Source organism: Semicossyphus pulcher, unplaced genomic scaffold (genome assembly GCF_022749685.1).
Source record: "Semicossyphus pulcher isolate SPU_LCO1_2020_fin unplaced genomic scaffold, fSemPul1.0.p SCAF_12, whole genome shotgun sequence".
NCBI classification, from domain to species: Eukaryota; Metazoa; Chordata; class Actinopteri; order Labriformes; family Labridae; genus Semicossyphus; species Semicossyphus pulcher.
This window is the reverse complement of record NW_027211626.1, coordinates 4,608,516-4,630,491: the sequence shown is the minus strand read 5'-3', so window position 1 is coordinate 4,630,491 and position 21,976 is coordinate 4,608,516. Positions and strand designations below refer to the sequence as shown.

Here is a 21,976-nt window from a genome sequence, read left to right as displayed (position 1 = left end):
ACGGCATGAGAGAAATGCAGAGGATTTCATTTGGCAGCATTATGAAATGCTTTAGGAGACTTACTTGTAACTGGAGGTTTCCAGGTTTGATCCTTGCATGTGTCACCTTTGATCAAGACAGTGCTGACAGCTTGCAGATCAAAACACAACAGAGTGTTAATAGAGCACTACAGAAACAAAGATTAAGGCTTTGGCTTTGACTAAATTCAAACTAAACAACACATGAGGAGCCAGCAATAGCTTGTTGTATATATATAATAAACCTTTCATGTAATTACTCTGTCACATGTACAATAAACTTACAAATGTATAAATATTACTTAAATGAATTTGAAGTAGAGAGTAACAGCCAACAATCGTAAATCAGAACATTATCAGATCATATTGCATTAAAGTAAAATAATGCTTTAACTTGCTAACTTGTTGTATCTTTTAAACATGTAACATCTTCCTCTGTATTTGCTGTTGTTTTATTCTGACCACATTTTAGTGCATCAGCACAGTTCTGCAGCTCATTTGCGGTGATGACGTACAAACCTAATGAATTACAAACCGTCTGTGGAGGACAACATGCAGCTCAGCTCATCATAAACATAGCTTAGAGTATAATGATGTAGCTGCTGTATAGACATCTCCATTCATCACTGTACGGCAGGTGTTCATGAAAACTAATGAATGAAGGACTCAGATGTGCGTGCTGCGGGTTGAACGACTTTACATAAATACAGGAGGCTTTAGGGACATGAGTGGGTATGAGAGTGGGAGAGATCAATAGTACAACATGCGCATAATCTTATTTAGTGGATGTGGATTAAGAGACAGTTGATAGAACAGAAATGCTGCCGGATATATAGGAGGGAAAGTTTTATCAATCTTAGTTTGCTGTGCAATCACGCAGACACCACATTATATAAGTGTTAGGCGAGCTGAGTCAAAGTTGTTTGCACCTGCATGTGGAAAACTTTTAAACTACAATAAGTGTAAGGCATGTGTGCAGTTTGTTGTATTCATTTTAAAACTGTATTTAACTGAATTGTGAAATATAATCTCTTCTGATGCAGGTTTTTAGGTGGACAAGCTTTCTAGTGTCAGAGCCATGATTTGCTTGTTAAGATGGACGGCTTTCCTCTGGACTGTAAATTCCATTCCGTTCACTTTTGGAATGGCAGTGAGTGAACGAACAGGTATGTGTTGTCCTCAACTTTTAATCCAGCAACTTTTGTCTTTCAACAGTGATGTGCCAGTGTGACAAAGTGACATATTTTAGTGTTAAAGTATCGTTGAGGTCCCTCTTTGAAATGTTCTTGATACATTTGTTGTTCTTTTAGATAATCGCGTGTTAAAACTTGTTAAAGAGCAGCTCCAGTCATGCTTTAAGACATGTACATTGCTCTGCTTAAAATGTTAAATTGTGTCTGACATATTGTCTGCAAAATACGTTTAATTAGCTTTTAAAAATCCTCCCAAATCGTCTCCTCTTTCTCACAAATCTCAAATCTGCATAGGCCCCGCCCACTATGCAGATTCCCAACCCTTCCATCCGTCGCGAAAACAAAACACGTCATCGTTTAGTGGCAACTTGTTGAAACTTAGCTAGCTTGAAATGTAGTAATTAGTAGTAGTAACGTTAACGATAGCAGTCAGTAGTGAGTTTGCAAACATTACAATGACGGTTACAGCTGGCTCGCGCATCGCTGAAGTGGTTGCCATAGGTTACACATAATGATATGCATAGCGTCACCCCGTCCATTAACGGGATTGGCTCCTTAGGTTTGTGACGTCTCAAACCTGCCGATCTGAAAACGTGTTGTTCAGCCTGTCCTTGGTCCTTGAGAGTTTCACAGTTCTGAACAAGAACCACAGACTTTAAAAGTAATCAGTATTCATACGGTCAGTCTACGTTTAATTTTCAGTAAAGCAACTTGCGCTTGCCCTTTAAATTACGTCTCACAGTCTTGTCTCGGTTGGTTATTTTGGAAAGTTTAAGCTCATGTTTTGAAGATTAATTGGAAAAAACTTAGAATTGATTTTCTGCTCTGATGTTGATGTCTCCAAAAGATTTCTTTTTAAAGTGAATAGAAATGCACTGCGGAAATAAATTCCTGATTCAATTTATCAGTTGCTGTTCTCTAATGCTATTCAAAACAGGTTGGAAATACAAATGAGCATCTGTTCCGAGCACATCTAACTTCTTTGTGTCTTTATTGTAGATGGCTCATGTCCACCTATGAATGTAGAGGAACACAGGTTTTCTGATGTCTTAGATCGTCCCCTGCAGATCACAGGTACGTCCTCAGTGAGCTTTGTTAATTGGTCAACATTGGCCTGTATACATCTAGTGACGCGTTGTATTTCTCTTTGCAGGTTTTGATCTCACAGAAAAGTTTCTTCTTCGAAAGGGAACGGTCACGGAAGACCTGCCGTCCTTTCGGTTAGGAAGCAGTCCGCTCATTAAACCAACAAAGTGAGTAGCGTGAGTGTTGGCATGCGCGTGTGTTTATTTTCTGCATCATTTGGACTCAGATGTTGTGCGCTGGTTCCTTAAGAACATTACAGGATAACTCAGACGGACAGTTTGCGTGTCAGCAACGACTCAGTAAATAATCCTCCTATATGTTGCTTCATTTCTTCCAATCTCCTGCTCGTGCTATGGAATTGTAGCACAATGCAAGCATGATATAAGATGCAGTCACTCATGTGTGACCAAGGCTATGAACAGCAGTAAACTGCAGTATCATTTTGGATTAGCACCTATTGCTGTTGCTATTTTGCTCCCTCATATACAAACTCCTGGTTATTTTTTTTCAACTCAGAAAATGTCAAATGATTCTGTAAAAATAGGATAAAAAATGACTGCTGTTGTGCAGAACATGATGAGGGTTTGTGCTTGCTTTCCTTCGATTTATGGATATTTAAAGACAAAAAAAAGCAGCATGGCTCTAGCTGGATTTCATGACAGCACTGACTTGAGGCACCCCAGATATACCCTGCTCAGAGCAATAGTTCCATTTGCCTTGGCTAATAAGGGCAAGCTGTGAGGTGAGCTGTTAGACAGGGAATAATTTGAACAGAATTAATATATATTGCGCTTATTCGAGAAATCTCCTAAGGGTGAAAAGTGGGACATAAAGGAATGGAAAGAAAGTCTAAGTGGGTATAATAAGACAGGAATATTAAAATAACTACATAAATGACACACTGAGGTGCCATTTACGGAAGACCTTTATTCCCTCGGTCATCCGGTGGAGCTGCTCCGAGACTTCACCTTGACTCTGATATGATGATATGGTGGGGATTTGAATTTGATAAATTATTCATACAGGCCTGTTGCACTTTTACACTAAGTAAAACCAGCCGTATCAGGAAAGACCATTGGCCCAGATTGAGTTGTGACGCCTGCTAAACTTAGCTTTACGGTGATGTTTTGGATTTTAACAAATGTATTTTGAGACGCTGATTGTTTTGTGTCCTTTGGTTGTAACGGTGAAAGAGAACACGTTGCCATTCTTCCGGAAGGGGGAGGATATTTTTAGCATTTTTACATGCAACTGTAAACATTTACTGCCACTCTCTCTCTCGCGCTAGGTGAAAGAATCTTTAAGCCAGGTGATTTGTGATCTCCTTCCCTGTTCAGTCAGCCAGCCAGCCGAAAATACATTTACTTCAGCCCTTCCCTCGGTCTTTGCCCATAGTGCAAGAAGATGCTGCTTCTCAATGACACTGCTGACAGTGTCATTGGTTATAGTGGCGAGACTGCGATCCCTCTCATATCCAATTATCTAAGTACTTTGACAGGTGATACTGCATGTCAGCTGAGGAGGGAAAGCGAGGGCAATTGCAAGAAGCAGGAGGCCCCTCTGCCCCTGCCACAGCCACTAACACATTGCTCACTTTACTCGCAGGATATGCAGCAATTGATGCTCCACTCCCTGGATCTGGCTAATGTCCTGCCAGCTCTGTGGCACAATACACATTATGGTGCATAGATCAGAGCTGACACGCGGTGAGGTGTTTGTGAGGCCTTAAAAAACACAGCATGTATTCATAACGTGCTTCCATACAGTATTAAAGCACAGTTTCTGTCTGTCTGCAGAGGAGCGTCTGTGCTTGGCCTCGCACTCTTTACATCAGATATGAAATGTTGTGTCATATTTATATCTTATCTTCATATAATATTTATATGCACCACATATAGAATTGTGTTGATTTCTCCACTTTCCACATTATGCATTCCAAAGCATACAGGCTTTGCACAGTTCAAAATAATGTGCTTGTCTTACTTGAACTCTTTTGCTGAGTAAGATTAATGAGTGTTTTTATTTTCTTTATAAGGTAGCAAGCAGCCTCTTTGGAGTATTGTTTTTTGACCAACAAAGCATCCTTGTTTTAGTAAACAAAACATACTTAAAAGGCCAGTTCGCCGATTGTCAACCTCAGTCCTACGATGCTATTATGGGGAGCTAATGCCATTATGGTAGGAAAAAAAATGCGATTTTGCTCGGTGCCTTTGGAGGACGCTATACGCTTCTCCAATGGGCCCTGGAAAAAAACGCGCCATCTATCGGAGGCCAGGGAGCTTGCTAAACTACACTTCCTCAATCTAGGACGCCCGCCTCTGATGTCATGTCTTGAAATGTGGACTGCAGACCTGAAGATTTTTTAGATGATTCACCGGTATATTCTCATCGTATTTCAGATTCTGTCCCGCTCTGAGCCATCGTCTGCAGCGAAAACAGTAGTATTTCACTCCAGCGTCTCTTGCTGGGCCGTTCTTTTCAGTGGGAGGGTTGCAATGCATGCTGGGTGTTGTAGGAATGTAGAATGGGCGAAACCGAAAGCTGTTTGAACAACTTTCTTTTGCCAATTTCAAATATTATTGCTTCTATCGATTACAGAGAACACCAGCTTTGACTGACAGCGGCTTTTTCCAGGGGCGAACTGCTCCCTTAAGTATAAAGGTAGAATGCAGATGCGTCCTTAAAGCTTCATACTTATTTAGACTTATTTGTTATCTGTACCTTGAGAACATTCTCAGGTCTGATTGTAATTTACAACTCTTAAAGACAGAGAATGTTATTTTGGTTTTGCATATTTTCTGGAATAGGAATGGGATAAACGCCTCCTTTTGATTATGACACAATGTCTCATACTGTGCTTCGTGTGATTGGATTTCTAATGCTTCATCAAAGCAACTAGTTACAAGTAAAATGTGAAATAAGACACAGTAAGCTATTTTCATTTCATGTGAAGAAGCTGAAGATGCAGCACAATTGAAATGTAGACACAAAGGAGCCACTGAGACGGAGATATAAAGTATCAAATCACAAGAGTTGCATTTGTTTATCGTTCTGGGGCTTCAGTGGTTTGTGACAGCTAATTAATCACACGAGCTCACTGCATCCAATATTGTGTAGTGGAAGCGAGTGCCTTCATGTTTTTGTTTAATTTACTATCTGGAAATACATTTTGTAACCATATATATTGACAGCACTGGTCTTGCAGCCTGCGGTCTTATATGCTAGCAGAGTTATAACTTACCTGTCATTGCTGTCAAACCCACATCCAGGGATTGTACCTTGTGTCACAGGTTGTATGCTTGGCAGTGAGGAAAATGACCCGAATGCAGACAACCAGGCAGAGACAGCAAATACATTTTATTGGAAAAAATTACAACTTAAAAGCAAGTCCAAACACAAGTATCTGGGAAACCTTTTGGATTCAGGTGCAGAAAAGAGGCTGTAACATTAAGGCACTAAGCTACACTGACGACATGAGCAGGTTAAAATCAGCTGGTATGAATACCCCCGGAGGTAATTATATAAAACAGGATCAGGTGAGTCTGGAAGTGAGGCTTTGCTAAAAGCTCAGGCAAATAAGATTTGTTTCTCAAATCAGATCTTTACGACTTCCTGCACTGCTGTTTGCAAGAGATTAGATTTTCGCACGCAGACATTACTCACCTATTCTGCTTGGGTTACTGTAGTGAGGATCTAGGCGTCAGTAACAACAACTGCTGGTGAAGCTGCTATCCATCGAGAAGAGAATCAGTCACCTCAGACTCTAAGCAGTCAGTCTTTCTAGAGGTAGTGCTGAACTCCTTGAACTGCAGCGGCTGTGATACTTCTGTACATCTAGATTTGCCATTGTGTTTCAGTGGTAGGAATTGAACCCCAAACCTTCCGATTGAGAGACGATTGACTCTGACTGCTACACATGTCCATAACTGTCACATGTCGAAGTGTCCTTGGGCAAGACACTGAACCCCAAATTCCCCCTGATGGCATAGTCATCAGGTATGAATGCAAAGGTCCTGATTGGAAATTGCCATCAGTGTGTAAAAGCAGCTTTGAGTGGTTAGAAGACTGGAAAAGCGCTGAATAAGTACAGTCCGTTTAACATTTGAAAAAGACATTTTGAATCTGATCTGAGCATCTGTGCTAAGACACATCTGGGGGACGTCTTAGGGTATCTTATGGATAGATAGAGAAGTCCGTAAAGTTCCTTACCAATATCTGGTCCTGAGGGAAGTGAGCGATGGCTGGAGACAGACAGCTGGCATGGTCTTCATAATTGGTTTGATAGTCGTTGCAGCACTTTTGTTATGGCGGGGATTTTCCACCAATGAACACAATTTGTTCAAACAGTTCCATGTTAAATACGAGTAAAATATAACTCTTAATTAATTTTATGGCATGTCGTCATGGCGACAGATTACACATTACTGATGATGCCTGTTATTGGTGGCCTTTTGCAATAACAGTCTTATCTCTTCATGAAGTATTTGTACATAGAAACACTTAATGACACAGGAAAGATGATAACATACGAGCCTGACACATCTCAGCTACACACATGCCCCCTCAATAAAAAGCCTTTTCACTGGTAAATATCCTTCCGCCGGATCACAGGTGTGTGTTGGATTTGGCACGATCAGTGGCAGTCTTCTATCATGCTGGCAAGGAAAGACGAGTCATGCTGATAGGAAGCTATAGCCCTTGCTAGCATGAATAAGACATTTAGCGTATAAATCACCGCTGTGATTGGTCGTGGGATTGAGTGTCGTGATGGGGACTTGAGCAAACTAGGCTAACATTTGAGGTTTGATTGTTTCAGAAATCTGATTCCTCTGACTCAGCTGAGAGAAGCCTCCTGGATTGGATTTCTTACAAGCCAGGACACTAAAGACGCTTCCGGGAGATTCTCTAGCAGACTGGTAGTGTTGCTGTGTCATTCTGTGGAAGCATTGTCTCTGATTATACAAGGAGTGGTGTCAGCCAAGCAATATGCGTGGTCAAAGACGTTCAAAGACACAAGGCACATGGTTGTTCCCTATAAAAGTGGAATTAATTCACATTATAACTCTTTTGGCAGCCGTGGTGTTGCTCTGTGATCTTTTGTGCTTCTCATCAAGAGCATATTTTTCTGCTCTTCCTTTCTTGTGCGGCTGTTTCTTTTACTTGGTTTGGAACGAGGCCCCTCTACTTCACGATATACAGTCTACCTCAGTGGTGTATGAGCGTCACATGACTTGCATTGGAACAGAACATTATAATTACACATACAGTAATCCAGGAGGCAGTTACGTTCCAAAGCATTTGGCAATGGAATTTGTGAGAGACGGGTTGGCAGAGTCCCATATTGTAAAAGTTGTTTTGGTATGATTGCTTGTGAGTGAGGAAAGTGAACATAGTTGGTTTTCTTTCCCTCATTATCACCTACTTAAACTTGCTGAGTTGCATTTTTACCAACAAATCCAGAGTGTTCAAAGCAACCTACACCGAGGGTGAGCCGTTTAGCCACAGATGGCAGTCGACACGAGGTCAAGAACTTTAACCCCGTGACCCCTCAGAGATCAAGTGTGCCGCGCTGTAGACGGCCCATGTTTTGAAATAAGAGCAGACTCAGTTTGGGACTTTGAAAAGAAGCGTGTGAACTTCAGAGCCCCGACAGAAAACAGCCCTGAAGTGTATTTTGCGAAGTTATCTGACCTGTATTATGCTCCATAAGTTGCAGTGTAGTGCGAACACTTTTGGACTTCTCTTTCACATATTCTTTCATATTATTTCCTCCCTCCTATTATTATGTGTAACACCTTTGGTACAAGCTGTTACTGCATATGCAGCATAGAAATATTCTGTGCTGAATGTATTTTATAAATACCCATTTTTATAAATTGCTCTGTCACTTTTCATATCGATTTGCAGCTAAAATAGTCCGTTAGCCCTCGGGCAACAAATAACCTTCCCAGCCCTTGCCCTCTCAAAGAGCCATTTGATTCTTCGAGAGCTTTAACTTGGTGTATTTATCATTTTAGTCATGTACCGTTTACGTCGGAATCTCACAGAATTCAGGGGACACAATGGGAGAGGGTATGAAGCTCAGAGAGAATAGGAGATGATATATAGGAGTGAAAACTAATTTCCAACCTGTCTGAAGAAACTCTCTCCGCCCTCCCTCCCCCAGGCTGTGCTCTGCCTTCTCAACGACCTTATCATTGCATTATTATTATTTTTGCTGATCTTGATTTATTATGTTTATGCTCTTCCACTTCTGACTGTTAATCTGAGTCGGGAGTTAGGGCCGGGGTTAGAGGTTCTTGAAGGGTACAATGTTTTGTTGTTTTTCTGCGCAATGTATAAAATTAGAAAGGGAGTGTGGGCTGCGGGTGAGTTACTGAATGAGCTGTAATTCATACGAGTGTAGGTGTGATCTGAAATATGATATTGTTTTTCCTATATTTTCTCTGCATATTTTGCTTCCCCTGGAACATGTTTTCAGCTGCTCACTCTGAATTGTTGTTTTACTTTATGGAGCAACTGAGGTCGCGCACATAAAGCTAAAGCTGCACTGCACTCTGCATCTATAACAATATAACTGTGGCACATGGCATCTGAAGTAAAAGATTGGCTTCTGTGTCTTTGGATCAATTTCTATATGTTTTCATTATCTGAATGACAGGGAAGCCTGTATAAAATTCATCAAGCTAAATGGAATGAAGTTTGTCAGGTTTATTTACGTGAGTGACCCAGCAGGAGGGGATTGAAATGTTTTATTGATCCTTCAAGTTGATTGGCTGGTTCATTGTTTAGCTACTGATAGCTATAAAGCCTCAGGGAACCCAAATCCACAATAGCCTTTGAACTATGTAATATAGGGTCTTATGTACAGTAGAATAGTTAGCATTTAAAAAGCATTAAAAATTAGTTTTGTATTAATTTTTAGCTCCATAATAATTTAGCACTAGCTAACACGGCAGAGCCATCAGCTAACCTCACGAGTGTGCAAACAGCTAGCTTTAATATGGATAGCGAAGTAAGTAAGTGAAGTTTATTTGTTATAGCACCTTTCACAGAGCGAGGCCACAAAGTGCTTCACAAAAAATCACAGGACAAAATAACAACAACAGTAACGATCAAAAAATGAACACAAAATGGAAAAATGAAATTGCACAAAATTATGTTACATTATCTAAAGGCAAATAAAGAAAATATGTCTTTAATTGCTTTTTAAACGCATCAGTTGAAACAGCAAACCGTATCTGCGTTGGAAGAGTGTCCGGAGCAAGAGATTCAAAGATGCGATCATCTGTTGTCTTCAGTCGTACACGAGGAACAACAGGTAGACCCTGGGCAGAGGACATGAGGGATCTATTGGAGATAAGATAAGATAGAACTTTATTAATCCTGAAGGAAATTATAGTGCCAGATAGCTCTGAAAATACAGTACAAAATTAGAGAAATACAAAACACAACTCAAATATAAGTTAAAATATATAATATAGCGTATGGGTTAATGCAAAAGAGACAGTGCCTAAAAGAAGAACAATTGTCATCTACCAAGGTAGGCAGGAAGTAATGGTGGCAGTTATGTAGAGGTGGGCCCTAAGTCTCTAACTAGACTCTTCTCCTCAGTAGTCTCCAGGTGGTGGAACGAGTTACCAAACTCCACTCGGTCTACAGAGTCCCTTTCACCTTTAAGAAGAAGCTGAAGACCCAGCTCTTTATGAACACCTCTGACCTTAATGATATTGAAGCTACTGATGATGATGACATTGAGGGTGTTGTTGATGTCGATTAGGATAGTCATGATGATGATGATGATGACTATATTGACCTTGTTGATGCTGCTGATGATAATTATATTAAAAAAAACGCCCTGTGCACTGCCGGTTGGCACCAGTGTCCGGTCGCACTGACTTTGTTCGATCCTGTCTAAATCGTTGCTTGTGTTGTATTAACTCTCAGATGTGCGTCGCTTTGGACAAAAGTGTCTGCTAAATTAAATTGTAACATTGTAGATGGAGCAGGTCAGCGATGTATTTAGGGGCTTGATTGTGCAGGGCTCTCTAGACAAAAACAAGGATTTTAAAGTTCATTCTGAAGTTTATGGGGAGCCAGAGAGTTTTGGATCAGTTGTAGGAGCATTTTGTAAGTCAACTTCTACGGACCAATTGCAATGAATACTTTTCAGATGGCCAGGCTTCTGCTTCCTCCTTTGACTCTGACTCATGACTCAAACATGTTAAGTGCTGCATTACACTGATTGTCACATACGCCATTGCAGTCTGCAGAGCCAGGGAGATCTAAATCAGACTTTATGATCGGCCACACCTACACAGCCTTAAGAAATAGTCCTTACAGCAAAATACGCCGACGCTTTAAACGAGAAGTTGTTGTTGTTCTAAAGTTTTATTTTCAGTTGAAGCTTTATTCTTTTTTTTTTGTAATTCACCTTTTGTTTTTCAAAAGAAGCAACATCTCACAAAACAAAGACATCCGAGACAGAAAAATAAAATTCAAACTCAAAAGACCTCTGGTCTCTTGTTGAATTGAAAACATTAATTGTTCATAATTGATCATTTCTCTCGGCCATTCGATAAAAGAGATGCGATTTTTTGATTTCCGTTTGAAGTTTTATTCTTAATGAGACTCTGAACTTTGATTTCATAAATGCATTTTTACTGTTTCAAGCCAAATTTCCAGAGCCTTCAAAGGGGTTTTGAGAAATTATAAATCGCTCCATTTTTATGATGTTTAAATAATATAATTAGATATTTATACTTTGAGGGAATCTGACTTTGTTGTATGTTTTATTTTTTTAGAGATATATTTCCAAATGGGCTTCCAAGTGAATACTCCCTTGTCACCATCTTACGAGTAAGAAGAACCACAAAAAAAGACCGATGGTATCTTTGGCAGGTGTTCGACCAGTCAGGAGGCAGTCAGGTGAGCCACACTCTTTTTTACATGTCAGTTTTATATCTATGAATATTCTAGAATAGGATGTGATTGATGTTCTCTTTGCAACAAGCACCCGTTTTTAACTCTCTTCCTTGCTCTGCAGGTATCTGTTGTGGTCGATGGTGGCAAGAAGGCGGTGGAGTTCTCTTCCCAAGGCCAGCTAAAGAACACCCTCCGCTACACGTTTAAGAGCCGTGACCTACATGCCCTCTTTGATCGCCAGTGGCACAAGCTGAGCATTTCTGTGCAGAGCAACATAGTCTCCATTTACATGAACTGCAAGCTAATAGAAAGGAGATTGACTGACGAAAGGGACGGCATTGACCCCAGTGGGCGCACTCTCATCACTACACGAGTGGAGGATGGTCGGCCTGTAGATGTATGTCCCACGCTAACTTTGTCCAAACATGTACACATTTTTCTCTGTTCTGTCGTCATCACGTGAAATTTTTGAAATGCTGCTTGTCTTAAAAGGTATTTAAAACGTGTTGCGGGGACATAGTTTCCTAATCCGTGTAAATCCCCCATTTTGTCATATGTGTAGCGCTCATTCACACAAATGCTCCGAACATTAGGTCAACTATGCCATTTGGTCACCCAACGCCTCTGAGTAGAACTGGGCTTAAGTAGCATTAACAGCTGACTCTTCAGTCCGTGTGATTTGTAAAAATGTGAGGCAGTAAATCCATAAAAATGCTAGGGTTAGTTCTGCTGAAGCAGCTGCTATTCATGCACAAGTTGAAGTCTTTTCTTAAGTTTATTTTTTAGGATTAGATGTGAATTTTCTGATTAGTTTTGTTTACAATAGGAACGGCAATGTCCATAAGCTACAAAAGCGGTTAAACAAATTGTCTTAAAGGGGCCATGTCTTTTATATGGATATTCTGATATTTTTCATGGGTTTCACATTTTTAGGTCTTTATTGTTCTCAGTGAAAAAGCTTGTAGTGAAGTTGTTCAAGATTTCAACTTACTATTCCGATACCTCCTGGTGATTCTGGCTCGTACATATAAGGCCGAATAACCGATCCTAGAGCAGCCATGTTTTCTACAACTTTGGAGTGACAGTGCAGTGCGGCCGCTCCCCCATGTGGGATTGCACACATGGGGGAGGTGACTCCAAATACTGTCAGCCAATCGTGGCCAAGGTCTAACCTTAGAATGGCAAAACGACTTGTTCGTTTCAGGAGGAAGGAGAGGCTCCGAAAAATTATTTGATCAAAATATGTTTACAATTTTTAAAACAAACTTCACCAAAGTGATTCAAAAGCACATTAGAGTAAAATAAAATTGATTGCAGAGCTGAAATATGTCCTCTTTAAACATTGAAGAGCAGACCTTTGTCAATATAAAGAGGAGCATGACGTGATGATGAAACTGTTTTGGTCTGTTCTGTGCAGAATTGCCATTAATGAGAGCTCTTTTCCACAGGTGGAAGTAAGACAGATTCTGCTCTACTGTGACCCTTATATGGCTGAAATGGAAAATTGCTGTGAGCTACAGGAGCCATCGGTAAGTACCAAAGTCTGACTGTATGACGACAATCCTGTTCTGTATCACAGTGATTCTCTAACTTTTTTCAGTAATGTACCCCCTTTCAAGCATTTTTTTTCCAAGCACCACTTGCTGTTGCAAAATAATTGTCATAGAGAAAAGGCTTTTAGAAAAGGTACGATACAGCTCTGCACCATCAGGGTTTGATTATCCAAACAACAACCCTTTGACTGGAAAACACTTCATTTGGTGCGCTGGCTTCATGCAACTTTTGGCTGCTTTCTCCACGCAAAAAGCACAAAGCCTAGAGAGGGTTTAAAATGAGCACTCAAATGTGTTCTTCCTGACACTGCCAGTATTTTGTAGGCTCTGTGTATGATTTATTTTTCTTCATTTTTAGTTGTTCTGCTTAATTTTGGTCATTCAGTATCAAAACTGGCTTAGCAATAAGAAGACAAATGTAATCTTGAGCGTGATTGCGTTTGCTGTAATAATTGACACTTCACGGCAGTTAAAGTAATAATCTCAAAGATTTTCATGTAAATAAATGTCTGTTAAGTCTCTATCTGTCGCTGAATGAGGTAACACAATGGTGATTGAGTCTATGGCCCACTGATGAAAGCCTTTGCATTTGCAGTATTACAGACTGGGTCTCTGTGGCGACTTTTGCGGAAAAAATCACAAGCGGCGCCCAGTTAGTGACGCGTTTTCCATCAGCCAGCAGTGGTTGGTCTGCCAGAGAGGGTAGGCGGAGCTAAGCGGCTGCTTTTCCGGTCTCTGCAAGTGTTGCGAGTAAACAGTAATCTACTATGGCTGAACAAACAAAGAAAAGATGGATGACTACAGATACAACTTCAATTAAAGCCGCAAGCGGCGATGAACGGGCCCTCGCACTCGTGGCCACGTTGGGGCTTGTCGCGGCCGCGGGGTGTGCTGCAGACACGGGGTGCACCTCAGAAGCGGGGTGTGCATGAAGCACAGGATGTGCTGTAGCCACAGGCTGTCCACCAGTAGGGGCTGCTGTCAGCATCACCAAAATTCCTATGGAGATCTGTTCAGGCCGAGACTATAATCATGCATGTGAAATTTGAAGCTGATATAACATTGTATGTGAGAGGTAGTACTGGCTCTTACCAGTAGGTGTCGCTATGAGTATGAGCGAAAAAAAATTCATATGTAGACCTTTGCAGGCCGAGACTGTTATCATGCATGTGAAATAAGGAGCTGATCAGACAATCTATGTCAGAGTTAGTACTGGCTCTTACCAGTAGGTGGCGCTATGACTATGAGCGAAAAATGATTATGTAGAACTGTTCAGTCCGACACTGTAATCATACATGGGAAATTTCAAGCTGATTGAACATTGTATATGAGAGGTAGTACTGGCTCTTACCAGTAGGTGGCGCTATGAGTTTGAGCGAAAGATTAATATGTAGATGTGTTCAGTGCAGTACCCTAATCAAACCTGTGAATTTTGGTGGAGATTGGACAATGTATATGAGTGTTGATACAGGCTGTCACCAGTGGGTGGCGCTATAGGATTGGTAAGGAAAGGAGTGTGTAGATCTGTTCAGGGCGGGACTCTGATCAAGCATGTGAAATTTGGTGCAGACAGGATGAAGTACGGATGAGTTATCAATGCCTAAATGTTATGGCGAGGCATCATGGCGAAGGTTATATTCGTGGCGCCGCCAGGGTCACGCCCTCTGTTGTAACCTGACCAAGTTTTCTCACAGACCTTAATCAAGATCTTAAGAGTTTCCTGACATGAATTTGAGGTTAATATGTTTTACCACCTTGGAGGAGGGGCTTGTAGAGTAAAACATGTCACTTCCTGTTTCCAGTAGCGGGCGCTAGGCCTGATGGGAAATATTTTCCCGTAATTGTGTTGGGGCTGGGACTCTTGTCATACATGTGAATTATGAAGAGGATAGAAGACTGTATGTGAGAGTTACAGTGATTTTCATTTTTTGGCATTTTGCCCAAAAAACATCAGACTTTGACCCCCAGCCAAGGCCCCGCCCATTCTCAAAAACTCAAGCTTTTGATAACTTTTAATCTTCAATGTGTTGTCAATAAACTGAGCGATTTTGAAAAGTCTGGGAGGAAGTCCCTAGGAGGAGTTCGTTAAAGTATGACCCCTGGAAATCGCCAAAAACACGTCTTATTTTGAAATTCAAAGCAAAATGGCTGACTTCCTGTTTGGTTTGAGGTATGGGTGCAAGAGGCTTTTTAGTGCGTCTTGGGCTGTTCAATATGCTTACCAAATTTCATACACCTAGGTGAAAGTAACCTCTATGGGGAGGCGTTTTTGAAAATTTCTAGGGGGCGCTATGGAGCCATTTTGCAACAGTCATCTGCGAAACCCACAAAATATCAAATTTTTCACCAGACCTGATGCACAGTCCAAATTTGATGAGTTTTGGGGCATGTTAAAGCCGCCAAATATGCGATTCATTTGGCACCAGAAACAAACAAACAAACAAACAAACAAACAAACAAACAAAGAATAATAATTCCTTCAATTTCAAGAGGTCCTCGCACCGCCTTCGGTGCTCGGGCCCTAACAAGAAGTGAAAATCCAAAGAAAAAGAAACAAACTCGACGCTCAGATGAAGCAAACAGTCTGAAAAGGAAAGCGACCGTCAGCGAGGAAAATCAAGAGTTACAACCGGAGCCAACCTGGATATCTGGGAAGTGTGCTCCCGCGATTACCGTCTATCGCCATATTTGCTGCCAAAGAGAACGAAACTAAGATCTTCAAGATTACAACTTTAATGATTGCAAATAAAAAATAAATAAAATGTGTTTTATCAACCTTAAAAGCAAACCCCCAAAGGTACTAGAACACATCTGTAGCATATATAATACTTTATACAACTAAAGAATAACATGGGAAAATACTATGAAAACTGTTCTCCATTAGGTCTTTAGCTCTAACAGCTTATTTTAACAGATGCAGGATGACCAGACAGTAAAAGTGTAACATGATTTTGGTCTCATCCATTGGGGGTATGCATCCCCAGTGAGAAACTAAATAACAGAGATCTTCCATCACAGGAATCAATAAGAGCTAATGTTACAGTGAGTCCAAATGGAGACATGACCTTTGACCCCTTACCATTACATGTCACCATAAGCATGCTGTCATGGCAGTGTAGAGTTACTCCTCTGGAATCGTCACAACCTTGAGAAGGAGTCATGGCTGTTTGTGTTGCTAAGTACTTTCTATGTTTCACTGCTTTATTATCATTTTACAGAATAGTAAAAGTATATGCCACCTTTAACCCAGGAATTGAATTACAGTAGTTATTTTGCCATGTAGGAGACTTGTCAAAGGAAGGTGTCTAAATGGTGTTTTTCTATTGATCCAGTGTGAGACCAAGGGGACATTTAATGGGACTTCCCCTCCCCTGGTTACAGCCCAGCTCCCCCAGATGCTGTCTCAGCCGCCCAAACAGTCAATTGACAGATGTCACTGTCCAGCTGAAAAGGTACAATCAATTCCCCCCAACAAGGGCCTCTAATTGAGTAAGTGTAATGTCTATTGTAACTGAACCAGCACTGATTTACACAGCATGTCCTCGATCCTTTATAGACTCTAAAGTGCCAGGTAAAAGCTATTTATATTGAAAAGTATTTTCTCCAGGTGTCAACAAACAGCTGTGTAGCCATAAACTATTAGTTAACACAGGTATAATTCTCCTACACTGTTCAGGCGAGGTAAATCACTTCCGCCCCGCTGTAAATCTGTGAGAATGCAAAAGGATTCTTTAAACTGCAAATGTTACTGGAAGATTGAAATGCAAATTGAGACCTGAAAGCCTCAAGCCGTCTTTGATCGGAGCAGACGGTGCAGCTCTGAGGTGATGTCCAGGTCCTCTCCATGCCTTTTATCATTTTAAAGTTTTGCCTGTAAGTTACAAACAGAATCAGCTTTCATAGATGGTCAAATCTACTTTTGCAGTCCTGGATAAGAACACAGAGTTGCTATTTTTATCAGAAGATACAAAGATAATATATTGATATATGGCGAGAGTAGGAAGAAGATACATACATAACACTTGCTTAATCAGTTATATATCAGAGTCTGTTCTTACCAGTGACTGGCATACGGACATAAAACAAACTGCACCTTAAAGCAGGCCTCGCTCAGTAATGTTACGGTTAAGGAGAAAAAGAAGATGGGGTTGACCCGACAGGCGAGTTAGTTTACGGATAGCTGTAAGTCTCTGTTGACAACGCTTGTAAATATCCATGGCATACTGATTGAAGGCGAGGTTATTGTGCAGTTTAATGCCGCGGTATCAAAAAGACTCCACCACCTCCACCATTTCTCTTTTGATGGTGAGACTTGGCGGCAACAGACAAAGATCGATTTTAGATATTAGAACAGGCTCAGGTAGTAAAGATTATACATTTTTATGTAACACTTTGGCTTCTTAAAAGCTAAACTTCTTTACTGATTAATAATTATTTAATGTTAAAACATTTGACTTCTAGGGTCTAGTGCTGAGTATGACTATATGCTGTACATGTCTATAAATTGGCTTTATTGTTAATTTAAAAAGCATGTTTGTGTGTGATTTTGTCAACAGTCAATATCGTTTAATGCAGTGGTGCTCAACTGATGCAGCCTGAGGAACCACCGCCACCTCCTTAATGACCAATTGTGACCCAAAGTTTTTAACCAGTTTGTGCAGTTTGCATAAAAAGAACATATTCCCTCCACAAGTCATTCAGTTAACAGCCTTTTTTCAACAGAAATAAACTAAAAAGTGCAACATAAATGCAACTGCTCATCAAGTTTTAAGAATGTTACTGTAGCTGGGATTAGCGGGAACACTTTGTCCACATGTCCGGAGCCGTTACGCAGGACGGGGATTGTTATATGGACGACTGCTGTTGCACGCTCTTTAATAAAATGAAGATGCGTTACAGACAATTAAACTAGTAAACACCTGTCGAGTCTGGACTTTACAATAAACTGTTAAAAGAGCTGCCACCTCCTCTCCCTGCTCATGACCGATCTGTGCGTGGAATTGAGACCCGTCAGTGAGCGTTCAACTAATGCCTGAAAGCGAATGTGAATTCCCCCCATAGAGTTTAAATACACCCAATTCTTACCAATTTATAAGCCAAATTTTTTCATAATTTTTAAGAGAGCTTGAGTCCAGTAAAGTAAATATTCTTCGAGTGGCTCAAACACGTCTGCTTTTTTGTGTAGCCTTAAGAATCAGAGGTCAAAATCACAACCAAGTATCTTTAAAAGTCCATGATGTATGTTGGTGGCATGAATGTCATTAAAAGGCAAAAGCCAAATTGTATCTGTCACTTCATAACATTTCTTTAATCTCACTAATGTTTCTCTGTGTGCACAGGGAGAAGCTGGTCTTCCAGGTGAAACTGGACTTGCAGGACAAAAAGGGGATAAAGGAGACAAGGTACGGGCAGCATGTTTTATGCTGTTGATACATGCGCATATTTGTTTTTTGGATTTATTTAAAAGGACACTGAGAGGTTTCAGGTCAATGTTAGAGATGCAGTATTTTCACTGCAGTCTAGACTTAGTCTGTGTGTCAAACATAATGCAGAACAATTCATTCAATAACAGAGTGTATTATCACAGGGCCGCTGTGCTTTGTACAGTGTGACTGCACTTTTGTTGTCAAATGATACCTTCAACTGCTGCTGTGGAGAGTTTATACTTTGTCAGACAGAGAGATATATTCTGCTTCCTCTGACAGAGAATTGATGACAAAGTTTCTTGTTCAACAGTCGAGGCCTTTCACGGATGCTACCTTACAATTACCTTCACAAGCAAAATTTCCCCCAAATCTCCCGAGATGTGCGAATTGGGAAATCATACATTTGTCCCGTCAGTGGAAAAATAGGTGGTTTGAAAAGGAAAGAATTCTTCCTCCATGACAGCTCAACAGACAGGTGCAATTGTAAATGGTAGATGCCAAGTGAAAATTGTGGGTGTTGTGTTGATTGGTGCAGAGCAAAAAAACATGAAAGAACCACATAATAGCTTGACAAAAAAAAGTATTGTTCCCCAGACAAATCAAGAGGCTCGGAGTGTGAAATGCAGCTTTAGCCGCCTGTGTGAGGTTAAATAAAGAACGGAAGAAGAATATGTTCGGCTATGAGTGGAATTCATACGGATGAACAGGTGGTGGTACTGTACGCCTGATAAGAGCAGATGGCTTTTGGGGTCAGTGTCCTAATTACCATGATGTGACTGTGGGATTAAGATATGCAGGATGACTGTAAGACCTTTTGTTCCTGGAAGGCGAGGCTACACATTGGTGTAAAATCATTTTACCTGTAGAGACAAGCACTGGAATGTAGGGTATTTTTTGTTCAGTCTACATTATGAATGGTTCTTACTGTTGGTGGCATTGTGTTTAAAGCTGTTTAAATTATAAAAAGTAGCAACCAGGTACCACTTGCTTTTTTTCCGTCAATATATTTATTGATTTATTTTAGTTACAAAAACAACAACTACATGTGTCACTTATCCAAAGCACCAACTGACACAAACAAAAATAAACAAGAAAACAAACTTCTCAGACACAAAGCCGTCTTTTGTACATAAATCCATAACATGTAACAAATAAAAGGGTGTTAATCTCAATTTAACCATGTTTTAGGTTTCCATTCAAGAATACTCATTCCTATTCTTCATTATCTGATGATTCAAAACTTTTCACAAAGGCAATAAACGGTCCCCATATCTTTTCAAACATATCCCTTTTCTTTAATATGTCACTTTCTCTAAAGGAAAAGTTGTTAGCATTTGTCTAACGCAGTGTGTAACTCTTTTGGCATGCAGGAGTCACACATCTACGATTATCTGTTCACTTTTAGTAAACTTGTGTTTTTTTGGGGGGTAGAGCCCTAAAACAAAAAGCTCAGGATCCATTGGAACATCTTTTGAAACATTTTGTCTTTTGCTTTTTTAACCTCTTCAAGGATTTGAATCTTACCGCGCTGCCAAATGCAATGAAACAGTGTCCCCTTCTCATCAGGCTTCACTTCTGAGGTCACTGTTCTGTCTTAAACAGTGTGAAAACGATTTCTACACTATTATGAAAGCATTCATGTTTTGCATTTAGCTGCCATGTTTTAAGGCAATTGTTACAATGTATATTAGAAAATAAGGAACAATGAGCACATTTATTTCCCAGAGAGTTATTATAAATATATACTTAAAGATATTTTAGAATTTACAGTTGTTTTTGTAAGTTGTTCGACTCGTAGAACTCTAATATAAGAGGTGGTATGAAGGGAACCATTGATTTTCTTTTACTGTGTGGAGTTTGCATGTTCTCCCTGTGCATGAGTGGGTCCCCTCCAGGTACTCCGGCTTCCTCCCACAGTCCAAAGACATGTTCGTTAGGTTCATTGATGACTCTAAAAAGATTGCCTGTATGGGGTATTGGATTGTTGGAGAATTTGTAGCTTTAAAGCTTTATAGCAGTTGTTTCTATGACGTCATGTCAACTCTTGAAAACAGTTATCGATGTTGATGATTAGAGGCGGTATGAGGGAACCCATTCCTTGCATTTAACAGTAAAGAAAGGTAGATTATTATATTAACAGCTATGTGTGTGTATAGCAACAGATTGCACTAATCAGATTTGTAAATGACTTCTAATTGGCCTCTAATGACTCCTAATTGTCCTGGCAGGGATTAGCTCTCAAGCTGTAATGTGTCCGTGTATGTGCACTTTGAGCGTGTTGGTGGGGCTGCTGATTAATTACTTGCTGGTAATTGATATGACTTTATTAAGAGGGTAAGAATGCAGACGATTGTAAATTCAACTAAAGGGAGCCAGTAGCTGTAACAGGCACTGTAACATGTTCATTTGCAAATATTTAATATTCTCTGTGTTAGTTTTGATTTAAAGCCTATGATTTCGTCTGAAAGTCCCTTGGTACGCATCTATTTAGTGCAAATTTGGCCTTAAAAGTCAGTTAAAAGTGAACTCGACAGTGATTTACACATGATTCTCAGGCGCACAGGCTTTTCTATTTTCTCTATTACTTCTTCAGGACATGTCTTGAGCTATGAGTCAGTGGCTCTTACTGTTATCACCTGAAATCTAATTTCAGCTCTTCAACAAATCAATACTTGGCACCATTTGTTTACTTACTGAACAACAAAATTCATAACAAATCCTATTACAGGCTTGAACAGTAAATCAATGGAGTTAAGGAAGAACTTGATAAGGGACTACACATTCAACAGAGAGCTCCCTCGTTTGGTCGTAGGGAAGTGGCACGATTGGTTAATAACACCCTTCGGTTATTTTTACTCTTTATAAGTTTTTATTTTATGAGGCTATTAAACTCAAAGCAAATGACACTCTGGATTAATAGCAATTATTATTTGATTCAATGAGAAAAATATACTCTACTCAACAAAATTAAAGGAATGGATATACTTAGAAGTTTTTTAGTAGTAACACATTGCATGGTTGTATTAGTTAAATGTAAAACGAGATGTACAGAAATCACATCATGCAGAAAAACATCATCTAACTTCATAAAATGTTACTTTTATGATGACCCACATATGCCATTGTAAGAACATTTTCCGTTTGTCATGTTGGAGTTTGAACAAAGGAAGTCCAGGCAACAAATGAAGAAGAAATAAAAAAGCAAAATGTGAAAAAACACAGGGAGCCGCGAGGAATCTAGAAGCAGGGGTAACGAAGTAGGCAAAGTATGATGAACGTTTTCATGAGAAAGGTGAAGGTTTGACAAAAGACAGACAAAGATATACTAGCACTGAGAAAGGGGGAAAGAAAGGCCTAGTACCAATCTCCACCCTAAAGCCTAAGCACTGAACCCTCACAGACTTTAATGGTGTCTGGCGTGCAGTCCGTGAGTCTGTGAGGGTTCGAGAACTGTATGAAAATCAGGAATGGGACGCACTCTCATGGTGTTACACTTTGCCTGGAAACCAGACGGGCCATTAAGTGTAATAAGTAAAAAAGCTGACCTGCAGCATGTATTTGTGTGTCTTACAGTGTTTTCATATTTTAACAAACTATTAAAAGTCAGAAAGGCCTTATTGTTGATCATTTGCGAATGTTTAACTGTTGTCATTTAGAAATAAACGTATTTGCAGTTCCCGTCACTGCCCACGCTCGCTTTGTTTACAACACTTGTTTACATTTAGTTGGGGGCTGGACGATCACGTTTGTATACGTCACCAAGTTCGCTATGAAC

At 40.2% G+C, this 21,976-nt stretch overlaps 1 protein-coding gene across 1 annotated transcript in view; it reads left to right on the top strand.

The window, feature by feature from the left end:
• Positions 1–1,096: 1,096 nt before the first annotated feature.
• LOC138588911 (collagen type XIX alpha 1 chain) overlaps positions 1,097–21,976 on the top strand; it is a 129,627-nt gene continuing 108,747 nt past the window's right edge. The window contains exons 1-7 of the mRNA XM_069659163.1: positions 1,097–1,184; positions 2,211–2,285; positions 2,365–2,464; positions 11,102–11,225; positions 11,344–11,619; positions 12,671–12,751; positions 16,108–16,227. Coding sequence (XP_069515264.1) covers positions 1,097–1,184; positions 2,211–2,285; positions 2,365–2,464; positions 11,102–11,225; positions 11,344–11,619; positions 12,671–12,751; positions 16,108–16,227 — 864 coding nt within the window. The remainder of the gene's footprint in view (positions 1,185–2,210; positions 2,286–2,364; positions 2,465–11,101; positions 11,226–11,343; positions 11,620–12,670; positions 12,752–16,107; positions 16,228–21,976) is intronic.